Source organism: Orycteropus afer, unplaced genomic scaffold (genome assembly GCF_000298275.1).
Source record: "Orycteropus afer afer isolate SDZICR_OR568_19922 unplaced genomic scaffold, OryAfe1.0 scaffold00556, whole genome shotgun sequence".
NCBI lineage: Eukaryota > Metazoa > Chordata > Mammalia > Tubulidentata > Orycteropodidae > Orycteropus > Orycteropus afer.
The window spans coordinates 1123266-1141656 of NW_006922143.1; the positions used below are offsets into that span (position 1 = coordinate 1123266).

Here is an 18391-nt window from a genome sequence, read left to right on the forward strand (position 1 = left end):
CTGATCTCAAGCTCTTGTTTACGGAAGCCTGGGATGCTGGTCATTCTCTCTAGGTCAGATGGCAGAGACCCCATTTCCACAACTTGAGCCCTAACATGGGGTGGAACCATAAGGAAGGACGGGTTCTACCACCCGTGATTTGCCGCATGCATATTCTAGGCTGTCAGCCCCATAGAGCAGCCAGACCCTGGACCTCATGCAATGACAAAGGGGAACTGAGACGGACTGGCACTCACGGTTGTGGCAGGTGGCCCCGCTGTATCCGGTCTCGTCACACGTGCACTTGAAGCTGTCCCAGGTCTGCGAGCACCTGCCGCCATGCTCACAGTGATTGGGCACGCATCTGCCAGGGAGACAGAGAGAACCAACACCGTGAGACTTACGAGCGGCCACCTTCCAGCTGTCTGGGCAAGGTGTAATCCCCATGCCAGTGTCCCTTACCCAGGTGATGAACCCTTGTTAGTGTGAGCAGATTGATATGACTCAGGCTAGCAAGTGCTACCTGCACAGAAGAGGGGCAGCCCGGCTGGGGCCCTACACGAGTCAACTGATGAAATCAGCAAACAGAGGAGGCTGCATTTATGTGTCATGGATTCATTCCACTTTCCTTCAGCACAAACACAGAACTGCCAGCTAGCAAACATACATCCAGGTGCCATGGAACAGCAGGGAGACTGTGGGCTTCTTTACTACCTACGGCCAGGAGCTCAGTCAATCGGCTACTGAAACAGCCAGCAAACAGGATACAGGGGGACACACAGGCTGTGGGTGCAAATCCTTGTCTTTCTGTTGCCTTAGCTTAGTGATAGTGACTACTTAATCTAAACTTTCTAACCTCAAGTATACCTTTCTCCCAGGTTGTTTCAGCGCTCAGAGGTCATGCTTGCAGAGCAGATAACTAAAGGCAGGGAACAGACCAAATGGCATCAGGAGGGACTGCACCTGAGTGTCCAGGAATGAGTCCGTGGCTTGGCTGCCCCAAGAAAGAGTGGCATCGGGATTCATTCTGGAAGGTTCTGGCTTCACAGAGGCCTCCCTTCCTCAGGTGCTGTGGTAGTTCAGTATGTGTGTCAACTTGGCTGGGCCTGGTTGAGTGGCTGGGCAGCTGGTGGTAGTTAATCTCCGTGAGGAGAATGGCAATCAACTCCATGGTGGGATCTACCACAAGCAGCTGGGTAGCTGCCTTTGGGTATGTGGTCTGCTTCCTGCATTTATTGAGAAGCCTTGGGAATGGTCTCTAGCCTATGGCACGCTTGGACCCTGTATGTAGCCATGTCGTTGCTCAGCAGCCTGCTATGCTCTGCCGACCTTGGGACTTACAGTGGACTTAAGTTAATGGCCTGCCGTGTGATTTGGTAACATTGGGACTGTGCCTTTTGACTTGTCAACCTTGGGGCTTCTCAGCCTCAGCAAACAGCAGCTGTCTGAGTGAAGAAATGCCTCTACCTCCAGTGGGCTGGAAGCCAGAGGCAGAGTTAGACCCCAAGGTCGAGGGGCTTTCACCCAGCCCCTAGAACCTGGCACTTTGAAGTTGGACTAAAGCCTCCAAATTGTAAGAATAAACTCCTGTTTGTGAAGGCCATCCCGTTTGTGGTATATTCTTGTCAGAGCGGCACTAGGGAATCAGAACAGGTGCCATCCCTGATGCTCCCTGAGTTCCTCTCTGTAACAGCCCCGCAGCTTGATCCTTTGTGGCTTTAGTGAGGACGCTCAGATACCAAAGGCACTGTGAAGTGTCAGCATTTACAACATACATGGACACAAACCTGGTGACATGGAGAAGGCACAGGATGGGCAAGGCTCCCTCTGCCACTCATAAAGCCAAGCCAGCTCCAGGGCAGCTAGCAACACTCACAAAGCATTTCTCAATGTGGCAGGAAATCCCCTAAGCCAGAAAGCCCCCCACATTAAAGCAACAGGACCGAGAAGCAGGGGGTGAGGTTCACAGGCACGAGGTTGAGAGAGTGCCTTCCTGCACAGAGACCCTCATCGTGCTGCCCAGGGAGCTGGCCCAATAGTGCCCCTCCAACCCTGTACCTGGCTTACCTTCAACTATGCTGGAAGCCACTGTAAGCAGACACAAGCCCTGGGTTCTGCATAGTTGTACTTTTTCTCCACACCTCAATCACACAGCAAGCATATACTGAGCCCCTGCTGTGTGCACAGCATGGGAAAGGGACAGATATGACTCTCTTCCTAGCCCCTGGAGAGCTACAGTCTAGGAGACATGCTGTGCACATGAGGACTCTAACAGGAGCAGAATCGGAAATGGTAAAACGTAAGGAAATGTGGAATGGACACCACATTTGGTAAAGCAGAGGGTGAGTGAAAATGCTGGACACCCTCAGTCAGGTGGACTGACAACGCACTGCAGCACACTGACCATCAAGGAGACGGCGCAGGACCCAGCAACAGACTCAAACAGGGCAACGGTCGTGAAGATGCAGTGGGACCCACAACGGACTCAAACAGGACAACGGGTCGTGAAGATGGGGTGGGTCCCAGCAATGGACTCAAACAGGGCAACGGTCATGAATGGGGTGGGACCCAGTAAGACTCAAACAAGGCAACAGTCGTGAAGATGGAGTGGGACCCAGCAACAGACTCAAACAGGACAACGGTAGTGAAGATGGGGTGGGTCCCAGCAATGGACTCAAACAGGGCCAACGGTCGTGAATGGGGTGGGACCCAGCAACGGACTCAAACAGGACAATGGTTGTGAATGGGGTGGGACCAAGTAAGACTCAACCAAGGCAATGGTTGTGAAGATGGCGCAGGACACAACACCACTTCATTTCATCATGTGCAAGGTCCCCACGACTCAGAGCTGACTCAGCAGTACCTAACAATGATGATGACAACAGCATGAGGGACCATGTGTAGACTGGGCACAATTACAAGCTGTTGGCTTTAGAGCAAAGCAAAGACAAAATGGTGGGTCATCACAAGGTGGGAATGAGGCCTTTGCCCCAAATTTAACAAGGACCTATTTTCCCCATAAATTGGAACTTGATGGTATCAAGGGTACCAAGAGAATTCATCTCTAAGACTCTAACCTAGGGCTTCCAGTGAGATGGAGGAATAGGCAGACAAGCAACACAGACCCTCTTCAACAAAGAAAAGAGAAATCATTTGACAGAGATACAGAAGATAATGCTGGAGCCCTGAGCTTTGAAATGGAGTATACAGAAGTGGATTAGGCACCAACCAGTGGAAAAACCTGAATGAAAACAGTTGAGTACAGAGATGGCTGGAGCAGTGGACTGTCAGCTACTCTGATGGGACCAAGAGCCTAAATATTTCCAAGTGGTGTTGGGACTTGAGAATTGACCTAAAGATCAGCTGTGGTCACCAAGGGCTACAGGGACGACTGTGCTGGTGGCCTATGATTAGGAAGGGAAACAGCAAGGAAGGAGACAAGCTGAGCTGTGGACTTTCTACTGTCTGGACGGTGCAGCCATTTTGATTGTTTACAAGTGGCAGCCATTTTGGATATTTAAAGTGACTGAGGACACAGCCATTTTGAATCTTTACAAATGGCAGCTATTTTGGAGTTTAAAGTGACAGCATGCTCATTCGGATTCCAGGGACCTAAGAAAAGACTCCATTTGCCAAGGACAGCAGGGACATACAGGAGGCTGACAATGGGAAAGGAGACAGGTAGTGAGTGTATAAGTGCTGCCAACTAGTGAACAGAGAAGCACAGCACAGTACCCTGCTTATGTAGATAACATACAAACAAAACAAATAAAACAATAATCATGGGCAAGTCACTCCAACATCCAAGCACCAATTAAATATAAACACAAAAACGTCACAATGCCTCGGAGACAACAGAGCATCACAGACCACACAAAGAAGCAAGATAAAGCAGGAGAAACAAGGGACCAGGATACAGACACAAAACACATCCCTGAGGAAGATGGAGCATTGGAACTCCTATTAAGGAATTCAGAAGAATTATATTTCGATATCTTCAATGAATTAAGAGACAGATCAAGGAAAACACTGATAAAATTGAGGAAAAGACAGAGAAAACCCTACAACAATTTCAAAAGACAATACAAGAACAAAATGACAAAATAAATGAAAAATTAGAAATGATACAAAATCTACCCATAGAAATCCAGAAGATTAATACTAAATTTTCAGAGGAAAATAAGACCTTGAATGGGAAAAGGAGTAGAATTGAATCAATGGAAGACAGAATTAGTGAGATTGAAGGCAAATACCCCAATACTTCTTTTGAAAGAAATCAATCAGAAAAAAGATCAAAATAAAATGAAGAAAGCCTAAGGTTCATGTGTGATACCATCAAAAGGAATAACCTACATGTCATCAGAATTCCAGAACAGGAAGAGACAAATAAAATCACAGAGAAAACTGTTAAAGATTCGTTGGAAAAGAATTTTCCTGGTATGATGAAGGATGAGAATATATCCATTCAAGAAGACCAATGAATCCGAAACAGGATAGACCCCACAAGAAAATCACTAAGACATATCATCATCGAACTCACCAAAGCCAAAGACAAAGAAAGAATCCTGAAAGCAGTATGGGAAAAACAAAAAGTTACCTACAAAGGGAAACCAATAAGACTAAGCTTGGAGTTCTTGGAAAAACCATGCAGGCAAGAAGCCAATGGGATGGTATATACAAAACCCTGAAAGAGAAAATTTTCCAGCCAAGAATTATGTACCCAGCAAAGTTGTCCCTCAAATATGATGGTGAAATTAGGACATTTCCAGATAAGCAGAAATTAAGGGAATTTGTTAAAACCAGGCCAACCTTATAAGAGATGCTAAAAGGAGTCCTTTGGACAGAGAACCAACAACAGCAAACAACTGACCATTAGCACACATGATGACATAATCCAAAAACTGACCAGTAATGGAAGTATCCAAAGTAAAAAAGCCTACAAGATTGTAAACAGGAAACTAGAGACATCAACTGACAACTACAAACCAAATAGAGGGTAAAAACTGTGTTGTTATAGAACTTCTAAGTGGTAGAGAAATCAAGACAACTACAAGATAGGACAAACTGTTCTAAACTTGGGAAGAAAATGATAAATCACAGGGTAACCTCAAAGAAAAATGATAAATCTTAACATCAAAATAAAGAAGAGGACCAGCACAAATATTTGTTGTTGTTGTTGTTATTTGCCGTCGAGTCGGCCCCGACTCATAGCGACCCCTCCTTGGGTTTCCAAGGCAGTATCACTACGGAAGTAGGAATGCCCAACCTTCCTTCCAAGGAGCGGCTGGTGGGTTTGAACCACCAGCCTTCTGGTTAGCAGTCAAGTGCCTTAGGCACTATGCAAATACTAAAACAATAGCAAGGAAGGAAGTGATAACACGATTCATAAACAAAATGAACTCAGCACAAAAAATTATATGGAACAAATAAATCACCACCATGAAAAAGCACATAACAAAAATGATAGCAACAAATTCATACTTGTCAATAATTACATATCTGGCAAGGGACTTAATCTCTAAGATTTATAGAAAACTCCAATGCCTCAACAGCAAAGGAATTAACAATCCAACTGAAAAATAGGCAGAAGACATGAATAGACACTTCACCAAGGAGGATATTTAGGTGGCCAGCAAACACATGAAGAGATGCTCACGATCACTGGCCATCAGAGAGATGCATATCAAAACAACGAGATACCATGTCACCCCAGCACTGATGGCAAGGTTCAAGGAGACAGAAAATAACAAATGCTGGTGGAGATGTGGAGAGATTGGGACTCTCATACACTGCTGGTGGGACTGTGAAGTGATACAACCACTGTGGAAAGCAGTATGGTGATTCCTTAGAAAGCTGCAATTGGAGATACCGTTTAACCCAGCAATCCCATTACTTGATATATACCCTAGAGAGGTGAGAGCCAGGACAGGAACACATATATGCACACCCATGTTCACTGTGGCACTATTTACAATAGCAAAAAGATGGAAACAACCTACGTGTCCATCAATGGAAGAGTGGATGACCAAACTACGGTACACACACATAATGGAAAGCTATGCAGCACTAAATAATAACGTAGAGTCTGCAAAACACCGCATAATATGGATGAACTTGGAGGACATTATGCTGAGTGAAATAAGTCAATCACAGAAGGACAAATATAATATTAGTTCCTTGCTGTGGAGGGTCAAGGCAAGGTTTATATATGGAGGGAAACTTTCTTTGTTGGTTGCCAGGGGTGGGAGGGGCAGGGAGGGAACACTGCCCAAAAAAAAAAAAAAGCATTGACCCATGTTAAAAGAAGACTCCATAACGTAGCTGGAGGTGGGGAAACAATTCACACAGCAGTGTGATGAGTCATTATGGAGACAGGAAATGCGTGGACATTTGGGTGTGAGGCCCTTGTGGCTGGTGGCTCCAAGGAAGGCTCAGTCAGGCTTCCACCTCCTGTCTGTCCATCTGCCACCCTGTGGTGGCTCATGCTGCTGTGATTGGAGCTGTCCACGGGTATTGCGAATCCCATCAGGGTCACTCATGGTGGACAGGATTCCACAGAGCTTCCAGACTAAGAGTAGGAAGAAAGGGCTGTCAGTTTACTCCTGAGAGTTAGGCAACGAGCCACGTCTGGACCGCGGCAGAAGGAAGAACAACGTCTGGACTGTGGCAGAACCCTGGGAATGTCACCAGCAAGGACCAGTCCCCGAAGAAGAGCAGTGTGTTTGGCGAGGTAGCAGGGCAGTGAGGTGCGGGCGCCCTGTGCTGAGACGGACTGGTATAGTAGCCACAGTGATGGCAATCGTGTGTATGACACAGGACCGGGCAGTGCTGTGGTGACTAGATGACAGCCAACTTAATAAAGCCCAGAACATTTCACCTGAACTTTGACAGTTGGGTCACCTTCTTATCATCAGAGACTGAACATCATTCCTAGCAGAGCAGCAGGCAAAGCAATGACACAGAAACACCTGTGAGGGTGGGCGACCGGGATGGCTTGGCTCGCTCCCTCAGCCACGACGGTGCCCAACTGTCCGGGCCTACAGCCTCAACAGACAGTTCTACCTCAGAACGACTCTCCATGTTTCACAGGAACAGTGGGGCTGATGCTTCTCCAAAATCACACAAAACTAAACACGGTGCTTAATTTTGGAATGCAGTATGCCCACACCTCAGTGAAATGTATTTCTTTTTTAAATTACCATGGGTTCACATCAGCAGCAAGAAGGATGGTGAGACTTCATCTCACGTGCTCTGGGATCAGTCCCTGGGAGGGATATTGTGCTCTGTAGAGTGGAGGGTCAGTGAAAGAAGGGAAGCCCCTCAACAAGATGGTTGCCACAGTGGCTGCAACGATGGGCTCAAACACAGCAAGGACCCTGGGGACAGCGCGGGACCGGGCAGGGTTTCATTCCATTGCACATGGGGCCCTGTGACTCGGAGGTGACCGGATGGCACCTAGCAACAATGACATTATCTGAGGCTAACAGTGACAGTAACTCCCATCAGCGCATTATATTCATCATGCAGGGGGAGCACTGGCTGGAGTGACCTGGACAGCAAAGGAAACCATGGAGGAATCTCAGTGCCCTCCTGACAGCACCCAGAGAATGACTGCTGTGCACACACGTACACACGTGTGCATGAGCAAGGACATACAACGACTGAGTGGGAAGAACTGAGTACCTTCCAAATGCCCTGGGAAGAAGAACTGGCTACCTTCCAAATTCACTAGGAAGATTCCTTTATAAGTGATTATTTTTCATATTTTACCTTTCAGTGTGTTTCTTATAATTCATATTTTGATCATTGGTGTTATCTTTATGCTGACAAATAGCATCCTGTTCACGTTGTTGGGGTGTTAGGGACCATCACATCAGTTTCAACTCCTAGCAACCCATGTGCCATAAAATGAAACACTACCCAGTCCAGGCCTGCACCATCCTCCCAATCCCTGCCAGGCTTGCACCCACTCCTCATTGTGGGATATGTTTATCTCCAAAGGAAGTGCATTCAAATGTAAATTCAAACCGTAATACTTTACCATTTTCTTTATCACTGCCCCCCCCCCCCCAAAAAAAAGAAAATGCAACAAACCCAGTGCCATTGACCAGATTCTGACCCCCAGCAACCCTGCTGGGCTTCCCAGGCTGTAAATCTTTAACGAAGTAGACCGCCTCATCTTTTTCCTGCAGAGTAGCTGGCAGGTTTGAACCACCAACCTTCTGGTTAGCAGCAAATGCCTTCCGCACCATGCCCCTTTTCTTTATGACAGTATTATAAATTATAAAAAGTATCACAATGTATTAAAAGCAAACAGCGTTTGGGCCAGATCCCAAGCAGGACAAAACCCCGCTGAACCTGGGGGCCCTCTTCAGGTTGCTCTCTTCTCGTCTGTGCCCACGGAGCTCCTGCACGTGTGCAGCGGAACGCTACGACTTTGTTTAGTGATGATTTATTTGAGCACCTGCATCTCCTACTCAGCTGGGAGACTCCTGAATGAGGGCTTTTCATCCTGTGACTCTGCAGGACAAGAGATCTGCTTCCCACAACACCTCCCAGAGCACGGACTGACCATGAACAGAAACGATGCTCCGATGAACCCGAACACGTTCAAGGAGAACCTTCTCCCTCCTGTGAGAAACGGATTGTTTCTGTGTGGGAGTTTGTCTGAAATGCAGACTAAGACCCTAATTTGTTTGTTGTTGTGAGTCATCACTGAGTCGGCTCCGACCCACGGTGACCTTGTGGACAACAGAATGGAACACTGTCCATTCCGGCCATCGTCACGATGGTGGGCACGTGTCAGGTCACCGCGTGGAGGGCCTGCCTCGATTTCCACTGCACCAAACGTGACGGCCTCCTCCAGCAATCGGCCTTCCTGGTGGTGCACCAGTGCACTCGAGCTCAAGTCTTGCCATGCGTGCTTCTGAGGGGCGTTCTGCTTGTATTTCTCCAAGGTCCCACTTGCTTGTTCCTCTGGCAGTGCACGGTGCAGTCAGTATTCCTCGTCAGCACACCGTTTGAACACATCAAAGCTTCTTCTTCCTCCTTCACCATCACTAGGAAATTGTTCCTTCACTAGAGTGTTGTCGCCAGGTGCCACCCAGTCTGCTGACTCACAGTGACCCCATGTGTAGCAGAAGGAGACATTGCCCGGTCCTCCCCCAGCCTCACAACCGCTGCCCTGCGGGGTCCGCTGGGGTAGCCACCGAGTCAGTCCATCTCGTTGAGCGTCTTCCGCTTTGGTGCCGACCCTTCACTTCACCTAGCATGATATCCAGGTACAGAAGGAGAGAGTAGGAAGCAGTCCATTTCTTTCATTGCGGGTCCTAGCTTGAAGGTTTGATTCCCATGAAAAAGGAACCATAATGAGTGGATGGCCTATACTTGCGAATTCCTTGACCAGCTTAGGAATGTGCTGGGAGAAGTAGGCAGGTGTTGATGGTGAGAGCCATGGTTTCAGGACAAGAGCTGCGTTCCATTAACTGGTCTGCAGACAGCCTAGTGGCTAAGACACGTTCGGCTGGAATCACACTCCCAGTTTCTGCAGCCTTTCCAAATGCTTTAGAATTAGGACACAGTTTGTTTTCCAATGACATTTATGTGTAGCCCGATGCCTGAAACAAAGATTGGCATTGGGATGTTCAAACGCCCACCATGCTCTTAGTGGAAGGTCAGGCGGTATAAGCAAAGTGGCTGTCTGCGTGGAGCAGGGCCATGGGTGGATGCGGCAGGTACAGCATCTTCTATGTCTGGATCTGATTTTAACTGCAAAGCTCAGAGAAGACGGGCTCACAGACAGATGGGGACCTGCAGACAGATAGGGGCAGGCAGACAGACGGTGCCCATGGACAGAGGGGGGCCCACAGACAGATAGGGGCTGGCAGACAGATGGTGCCCACAGACAGAGGGGGGCCCGCAGACAGACAGTGCCACGGACAGAGGGGGGCCCATGGACAGATAGGGGCTGGCAGACAGACGGTGCCCACGGACAGAGGGGGGCCCACAGACAGATAGGGGCAGGCAGACAGATGGTGCCCACAGACAGAGGGGGGCCCACAGACAGATAGGGGCAGGCAGACAGACGGTTCCATGGACAGAGGGGGGCCCACGGACAGATAGGGGCTGGCAGACAGATGGTGCCCACAGACAGAGTGGGGGCCCATGGACAGATGAGGGCCAGTAGACAGACAGATGTAGGCTCACAGTCAGATGGGGGCTGAAGGACAGATGGGGCCCACAGACAGATGGGGGCTGCAGACAGATGGGGCCCAGGGACAGATGTGGGCTGGGGGACAAATGTGGCCCGAGGATAGATGGGGACCGGCAGACAGATGGGGGCTGCAGACAGGTGATGGCTTGTGGACGGATGGGGGCCAGTAAACACACAGGGCCCACAGACAGATGGGGGCTCGTGGACAGATGGGGGCTGGCAGACGGACAGGCCCTGCGTACAGATGGGGGCTGGCAGACAGAAGGAGGCCCATGGACAGATGGGGGCTCGTGGGTGGATGAGGGCTCACGGACAGATGGGGGCTGGCAGACAGAAGGAGGCCCATGGACAGATGGGGGCTCGTGGGTGGATGAGGGCTCACGGACAGATGGGGGCTGGGGGCTCGTGGGTGGATGAGGGCCCACGGACAGATGGGGGCTGGGGGCTCGTGGGTGGATGAGGGCTCACGGACAGATGGGGGCTGGCAGACAGAAGGAGGCCCATGGACAGATGGGGGCTGCAGGCAGAGCAGCTGTGAACAGCAGCAGATTTGTCTCTTGGCAGCCGTCTGCTAGGTGTCTTAGGCGCCAATTAAAAGAAGAAATTTTATTTCAAATTTGAAAAACAAAATTAGCTTTACTGCATGGGCACTTTGGCTGTCTTCCAAGGACTCTGCAGGTGACTCTGAGCTTCCATGAAGTTGGGAGCGATCACGGCGACTGCACGTGCGCAGCAGGAAGTGCCGTCCGGTCCCGTGTCGTCCTCTCCATCACTGCCCCCCCAGCCCACTGCTGGGGCCACCATGTGTTCCGAGTGTCTTCCAGCCCAGGGGCCTCACCCTCCACGCCTCCATCACCCCGTGTTCTGTGGTGGTCCACTGTGATGTCACTGACTTATTTCCAGAGGTAGAACCCCAGGCCTTTTTTCCTAATCACTCTTAGTTTAAAATAAAATTCAAATCACATCTTTATGTTACCTTTGAAATAACACTTGATTCTGCAGAACCTGATATAAAACCATGGAGTGTGGGCTCCTTGGCTCCCGAAGCCGCTAAGAAACACGTCCACCTGGACCCAAACATGACGCGCAGGGCAGGACCACCCGCTGCCTGCTGCTGACACACATCCGGAGATCCGTGGTCGGCAGCAGCATTTCTCAAACTTGTGTGAGCACAGGAATCACTTGAAAGTCTTGTTAAAACGCAGAGTCTGTTCTTTAGGTGGGGCAGGGTCTAAGACTTCACAATTCACATAAGCCCCCCGTGATGACCATGTGCTGGTCCAAGCACAGGGCTTCAGACAAGACTTGGAGTTGGCAGTTCTTGCAAGAATAAGGACCGACAGCCCAAGAAGGGGCCAGAGGGCACAGGTCGCTCACACCTGTGAACCACGTTGCCAGGCGGGGCTCTATGCAGTCCTACCGTGTCTTACAGGTTGCCTTAGGAGGGACACACACAGCCCCCTAACCCTGTCAGAACGCACCCCTGTCAGACCTGCTGTGGAGCTCCGTGGTTCCTAGACAGTGATGTGGAATCTGAGGAAGGATCATGAAGTTTCTTCGCAGACTGAAATCCAGTTCAGGAGCGTCAGGCCCAGAGGCAGCAAGGCCTCTCTGTGCTTAGTCCTTGCACAGACACTAGTGCTGGGTTATCCGACTGCTTTTAGATTAATGCAGATGTTACACCCAGATGTTAATATACACAATTCTAAACCTTAGAAAGGAAGACACTGCTTATAGGTAATGCAGGTGATGTGGAGCCCTGGTGGTGCAGTGCTATAGCACTTTGCTGCTCACAGAAAAGTCAGTGGCTGAAACCTGCCAGCAGCTGCATGGGAGAAAGATGAGGCAGTCAGCTTCTGAGAAGATGAGAGCCTGGGAGACCCTGTGGGCAGTTCCACTCTGTCCTCTAGGGGCGCTGTGGGTCAGAATGGACTCCACGGCAGTGGGTGTGGTTTGGGCTTTGCTTCCGTGAAGACTGACAGCCTTGGAGACCCTGTGGGCAGTTCCACTCTGTCCTCTAGGGGCGCTGTGGGTCAGAATGGACTCCACGGCAGTGGGTGTGGTTTGGGCTTTGCTTCCGTGAAGACTGACAGCCTTGGAGACCCTGTGGGCAGTTCCACTCTGTCCTCTAGGGGCGCTGTGACTTGGATTTGACTCCATGGCACTGGGTTTGGTTGGTTATAGTATGACTGTTGAAAAACTATTCAAAGTGATGTATAAGGTACCCTTCCCAGTACAAATTATCCTCTTCATTTCTACTCCACATTTTCTTTTGCTGTCAAGACAAGAAACCTATTCAGAAAGTTGTCTTCCTTGAGTGCAGTCTTCCTCCTCTTGGCTCCTAGAAGCTACTGCTGAAAACTTACTTCTGTAAGTTTACTTCCACATCAACTTCAATATGCATCTCAACAATATTAGTACTTTTATTTTCAAACTCATTGGATTTCAATTTGAGTTGAAGGGACCCCATCTACTGAGTATGTGTCACTGACATATGTCTTGTGCCCACACTGAAATCATACAGTGCAGTAATCATGATGCCATGGACTGCTCAGTATTTCCTTACTGGATAACTTATGTTCACAGTGGAAGAGCCAGAAAACGTCCAGTGACCACTCACTGTTTCTTTACTGCATAATTTCACAGTGGAAGAGCCAGAAAATGGAACATTACACTGTTGGTGCTGCCTCTGCTTACACAGATTTATGGGAGGAAATGTATAACATGTGGAGATACAGACTGTACGTCTGACGTTACCCAAAGACTTCCCGTGAAAGCACCCAATCACTTGTAGCCTGTGTCTGTCACCTAATTACATACCCCCACCCCCAAGCATGTTGATCGCTGACTCCCACATTCCTGTGGAAGCACCTTTACTTGCGTTTTCCGCTTTATTAATCACCTTTATTGTAATAAACCGCAGTTCATGTTATCTTACTTTGTCATTTTACTTAGAGCTATAATGTCCCCGTGTACGACTAGGTTTTTTTTTTTTTTTTTGTGAGTAAAGCATCTTTTATCAGATCCCAGGATCCCAGGAGGAGAGACCTTGAGCCATTGTTAGTGCCATTGCCTGTCTCCAGGCTGCACTGGACTTAACCTAAGTACGCACGGTAGGCCCTGAATCACGCAGCTGCCTAGAGCAGGCAAGACAGCCCCCAACACACCCATGGGAGGCAGAGCACGAGGGAGTTCCATCCTCAAGGAAACAGGCTTATTCATGAAAAGGAACTAGCACAACAGGTCTATGTACACCTACTATTAAGATGTTGGTGTGGAATATGATAATAGACCGCTTGTGAGGACGACTGTGGGAGCAGAGGTTTTATGGAAAAGTTAACATCTGAAAGAAAGCTCAGATTCCAGTAGTCTGAGAGGCAAAAGATCACCTTTCCACACTGCAGGGAGAGTGAGGGCCTACATCAGTACGAGGGCCACTGGTGGCTTGGTGGCAGGACCCTTGCCTTCCACATGGGAGACCTGGCTTCAATCCCAGCCAACGCACCTGGTGCACAGCCACCACTCAGCTGGGTTGCTGTGACGCTGGACAGGTTTCAGCTGAGCATCGGCACAGGTGTAAAGACCAGGCACAAGTGTTTCAGCGCCTGACTACCAGCTGAAAGGATGGCAGTTCAAATCCACCCGGAAGGGCCTCGGAGCGCAGGCTCACGGCCTGCAGCTGAAAGGACACAGCCTTCAAAACCCTGTGGAGAAGGTCTATCCTGCATCCATGGGGTTGCTGTGAGTCAGAGTCAACCATCAACAACATCCAGACTAAGATGGGCTAGGAAGAAAAGTCTGGCAGACTCCTTCTGAACTCAGCCAGTAAAAAGGCTAAGGCTCACAGTGCTCTCACCCCACTGTGCGTGGCGTTCCCAAGCACCGGGGCCAACTGGGCAGCGGCAATGATGACACCACCATGAGTCTGAAAGGCGGGGTGGGTGCTGGGACTGAGTTCAAGGTCACAGAACTGGGGTGTGCCACATCTGGACGGAGCCCTTAGGGCAAGACCATGCACCATTCCTTCTGTGACCCTCCCGCCCCTCCTGAATGGAGCCACCTCTGCACACAGAAGGTAGCAGAGGGAGATGGCCAAGGGTCCTGAATGACAACCGGCCCAGGATCAGCCATCTGATGATCTTGGAAGGAGCAGTGAACATCCGCCCGGCTTCCCAGTTGCCACGGACTTGACCGCGACTCATGGCAAGCCCAGGGCTGTTGCAGCAGGACTGAGCTCCACCAGGCTTTCGGGGCTGAGTCTCGGAAGGAGCTCCCCAGACCTTTCTTCTGAGTCTCCTCTGTGTGGACTTGCCCCTTCCACCTTTCAGTAAGAAGGCGAGTGCAGCAGCCCTCTGCCCCACCCAGGACCCCATTATGGTTTCAGCCACTGTTATTTTGAGTCTTTGTTAGGGCAGCAAATATATCCTAACCCACACAGACCGTCGGCGAATCCACCTCCTGCCGACCCAGCATCTGGACTCCTCGTTATGGCCTGGTGAATCTGTCCTTGCTGCTGTTTAAGCTCTTATGTCTCTATGATACTTGCAGCTGCAAACAGACAGACTAATAGATGCAAAACCTCTGAGCACAGGCTGAGGTACAATTGTACCGCCTGTTTAGTTAAGGACGTGCCTGGAGATCATGGGCCCACTGACTCATTCACGCATTGACTGGGCCCCTCCCGTGGGTAGTGACCTGTGCTGTTTGGTGTTTGTCTAACTGCAAGACAGTATTTGTAGGACTTGCTGTGACGAGTTCGGTCCATCCGCTGCTGAAGAGATTCTGACTTTTATCTATCTATAAAATGAAGCCAGACCGCATATCAAATTTTACAAAATCTCGACATACCGGCACCAAACCCATGCCACACATACTATTTCTAGTCACCTCATATGCATGTGAGAGCTGGACAATGAATAAGGAAGACCGAAGAAGAGTTGATGCATTTGAGTTGTGGTCACACCTACTTCACTCATGTTGTCAGAAGGGACCAGTCATGTTTGGTAAAGTGGAGGGTCAGCAAAAAAGGGGAAGGCGCTCAACAAGATGGATTAACACAGTGGCTGTGACAATGGGCTCAGGTATAACAAGGATTGTAAGGCTGACGCAGGACTGGGCAGTGTTTCATGTATATAGGGTTGCTATGAGTCAGAGCTGACTTGATAGCACCTAACAACAACAACAGACATATTGGACCTCCCAAGACTGGGGGACCCCCAAAACTAACACTCAGAGGGACCTCAAACCATGACCCAGAATCCTCCCCTGAAGCCATCTTTAAACTAAACTACTATTTAGCTAAATTAGGAAAGAATGTTTGCCCGACCATGACCCTCTTTAAATGTGATAGGAGATCACACAGTCCACAGTAACTCGACACACAGGAAGTTTAGGGGGCAGTGAGTCTACATTCATGGTGTGAAACTACATGGGTAGAGACAACGTGAAAATGGAACCAAAGGCACTGAGTTGTACATGTAGGAATGCCAAGGGCATGACCCATCCAGTCCTTCTCTCCCCGGATCATAACCTTCTCCCCTCGTGACTCGCTGTCTTGAGTACCCAGCCCAACATCTCATCTAAAACAAACCTACAGAACTCTGCTGCTAACAGCCTCTCCAGTCTCTGACCCATTTCTCAGATCCCCTTCACCCCTAGCTTCTTGAAAGACTTGTTTAAGCAAATATTTCCCACTTCAGTGAACACCACTCTGAGACCCACACTCATCCATCCACGAAAGTCCTTTTGTCAAAGGCAATGAACCAAGAACATGGTGGTATTTAAACTTCTAATTCTAGCCAGGGGACCTGCTTGCTGAGCCCTCCTCCCCTGCTCCCTGACTCAGAGTTGGGCCCTGAGAAATCCCTCTGATTTTAATTTCCAGGTCCCACTTCCCCTGAGTCATCAGATCTGCACCCAGCTGTCTCCTGACACACCCTCTGAGAGCAACATATCTTTTGATTTTACCCCCACCTTGTGGCCCCCTGGTAATCACCTCAGTTGATGGCTGCACCATCTATCTCGTTGCTTGTTCCTAGAAACCAGAAGTCATGGCTTACTAGTTACATCTCACTTCCCTCTCTCCACTACTTCTGCATCCACCATGGACAAAGCTTTTTGAATGAGAATTTGGCACCTTGTCTGAAATCTGTCCATGCTTCTGTTTCTAAACTCCAGCACAAACAATCCCCAGCCATCCCACTGCAGTAGAATGAACTGCATCCCCAAATGGACACTGAAGTCCCCCCACCCAGTACCTGTAAGTGTGTCCCAATCTGGAAAGAGGGTCTTTGAAGGTGCTATCAGTTAACATGAGGTCACACTGGGTGGGTGGGTTCTGATCCCATCTAAATGGTGTCCTTATGAAAGAGGAGAGAGGCAAAGAGAGACGGAGGGAAGACGCCATATAAAGACAGAAGGCAGAGTGGGGATTCTGCCATCAGCAGAAGCTGGGAGAGAGGGTAAGGCAGGTTCTCCCCAGACCTCAGAAGAAATCAACAGTACCAACACCCTAGTCTTGCACTCCAGCCTGGAGCAGGCGAGAGGAGAAATGTCTATTTTTGTAAGTAACCACCTTATGGTATCCACACCCTGGATCACTATGCTTAGGCTTTGATTCATTGTCCACACAGTGCATCGGTGATCTCCAACATCATTTTCTTTTTCTGTTTTAAACCCTCCGATGGATTCTCACTGCAGTTAGGGAAAGCCTGAGCTCCCATGGGCACCTGCCTGACTTGTCCTCTGCCAAGTCTGATGTGGCCCCCTCGTGCTCCTCATGGACCCCTCACGAGCTTGCCCTCTTCTGGGTTCCTGGTGGTCATGAAGTCTCCTGCCTCTGTGCCTTTGCACATGCTCTTCCCGATCTGTAATACTCTCTCCACTGAGTGTTCATGTAACAGGATGTTTCATGTCCCTCCGACCCCATCATAAGTGACATCTTTCAAGAGGCCTCCTTTGACTTCCAATCTGAAGTAGGCACCATGCTCTTCACCACCATATTTGTTCCATCTTTTATTGACAAGTCCTACCTCTATATATGCCCAATGGACTTCTTGGCTGTCATAAGTATTCCTCATTGGACCAAAATTTCCAGGATGGGAGGGGCTGTCTGTTTGTTTCCCAGCTTTATGCAAGGCCCAGAACACTTGGTGCCATTGAGTTGTTGTGGGTGTGGTTGTTAGCTTCTGTCTAGTCTGTTCCAACTCAAGACGACCTTACATACAACAGAACAAAACACTGTGAACCATCCTCACAGCTGTTGCTATATTTGAGCCCACTGCTATAAGCGCTGGTCAACCCATCTTGTTGAGGGCCTTCCACTTTTTCAGTGACCAAGCAGGAAGTCTTTCTCAGTGACTGGTCCCACTCATGACATGTCAGAGGAAGAGAGCCGAGATCTTGCCATCCTCGCTTCTAAAGGAATACTCTGGTTTTACTTCCTCTGACACCGATTGGTTTGCTCTTCTGGAAATCCAAGGTCTATGCAGCATTCTTAGCCACCACCTCGGTTAGAATGTGTCACTAATTCTCTGGTCTTCATTTCCATTGTCCAGCTTCCATATGCATGTGCGTAGGACCTCAATTGACCATGTTGAATTAATTTTGAATAAGTGAATGGTTTAATTCTTGGACATGGCTGTAAGAACACTCTGCTAATGCAGGGCACACAGAAACAGAGACTGCCTCACACTGCTGCACAAGGAGCGCGTCTGGGATCATCAGCCTCACTTCTCTAAAATCTACTGGATAAACAATACAACTATGCAAGAAATCAACTGGTCTAACTAAAGGCTTTACATCACCCCCTCTACCAAAATGCTGTTTCATTTACAGATGGAGAAAATGCATACCTGACATAAGTCAGTGAAGGCTTTCTATATTGGTGTGGCTATTAGAAGGGCAAGACCAATTGTGGGTAAATCCACTGCTCTTTCCTTCTCACACCTGATAACCAATGCACTAGAAACACCAAGAATAATAACAAAATAACTAATTCAAGATGAACGTGCAATAAACTTGGAGTGTTCTGGTAAAGTGGTGGAATAGGCAGACAAATTACACAGACCCTCTTCAACAAACAAAAGAGGGACCAATTAACACAGATATAGAAGATAATCCTAGAGCCCTGAGCTTTGAAAGGAGGGATACAAAAGTACACTAAACTACAACTAGTAGTAGAACCTGCAGGAAAACACC

At 48.9% G+C, this 18391-nt stretch overlaps 1 protein-coding gene across 1 annotated transcript in view; it reads right to left on the reverse strand.

Annotated features, from left to right (window-relative positions):
* The window catches only part of CNTNAP2 (contactin associated protein 2), a gene marked incomplete at its 5' end in the record, with an annotated part of 1317366 nt that overhangs the window by 770210 nt on the left and 528765 nt on the right, over positions 1-18391 (reverse strand). Inside the window, one exon of the mRNA XM_007955953.1 lies at positions 237-343. Coding sequence (XP_007954144.1) covers positions 237-343 — 107 coding nt within the window. The remainder of the gene's footprint in view (positions 1-236; positions 344-18391) is intronic.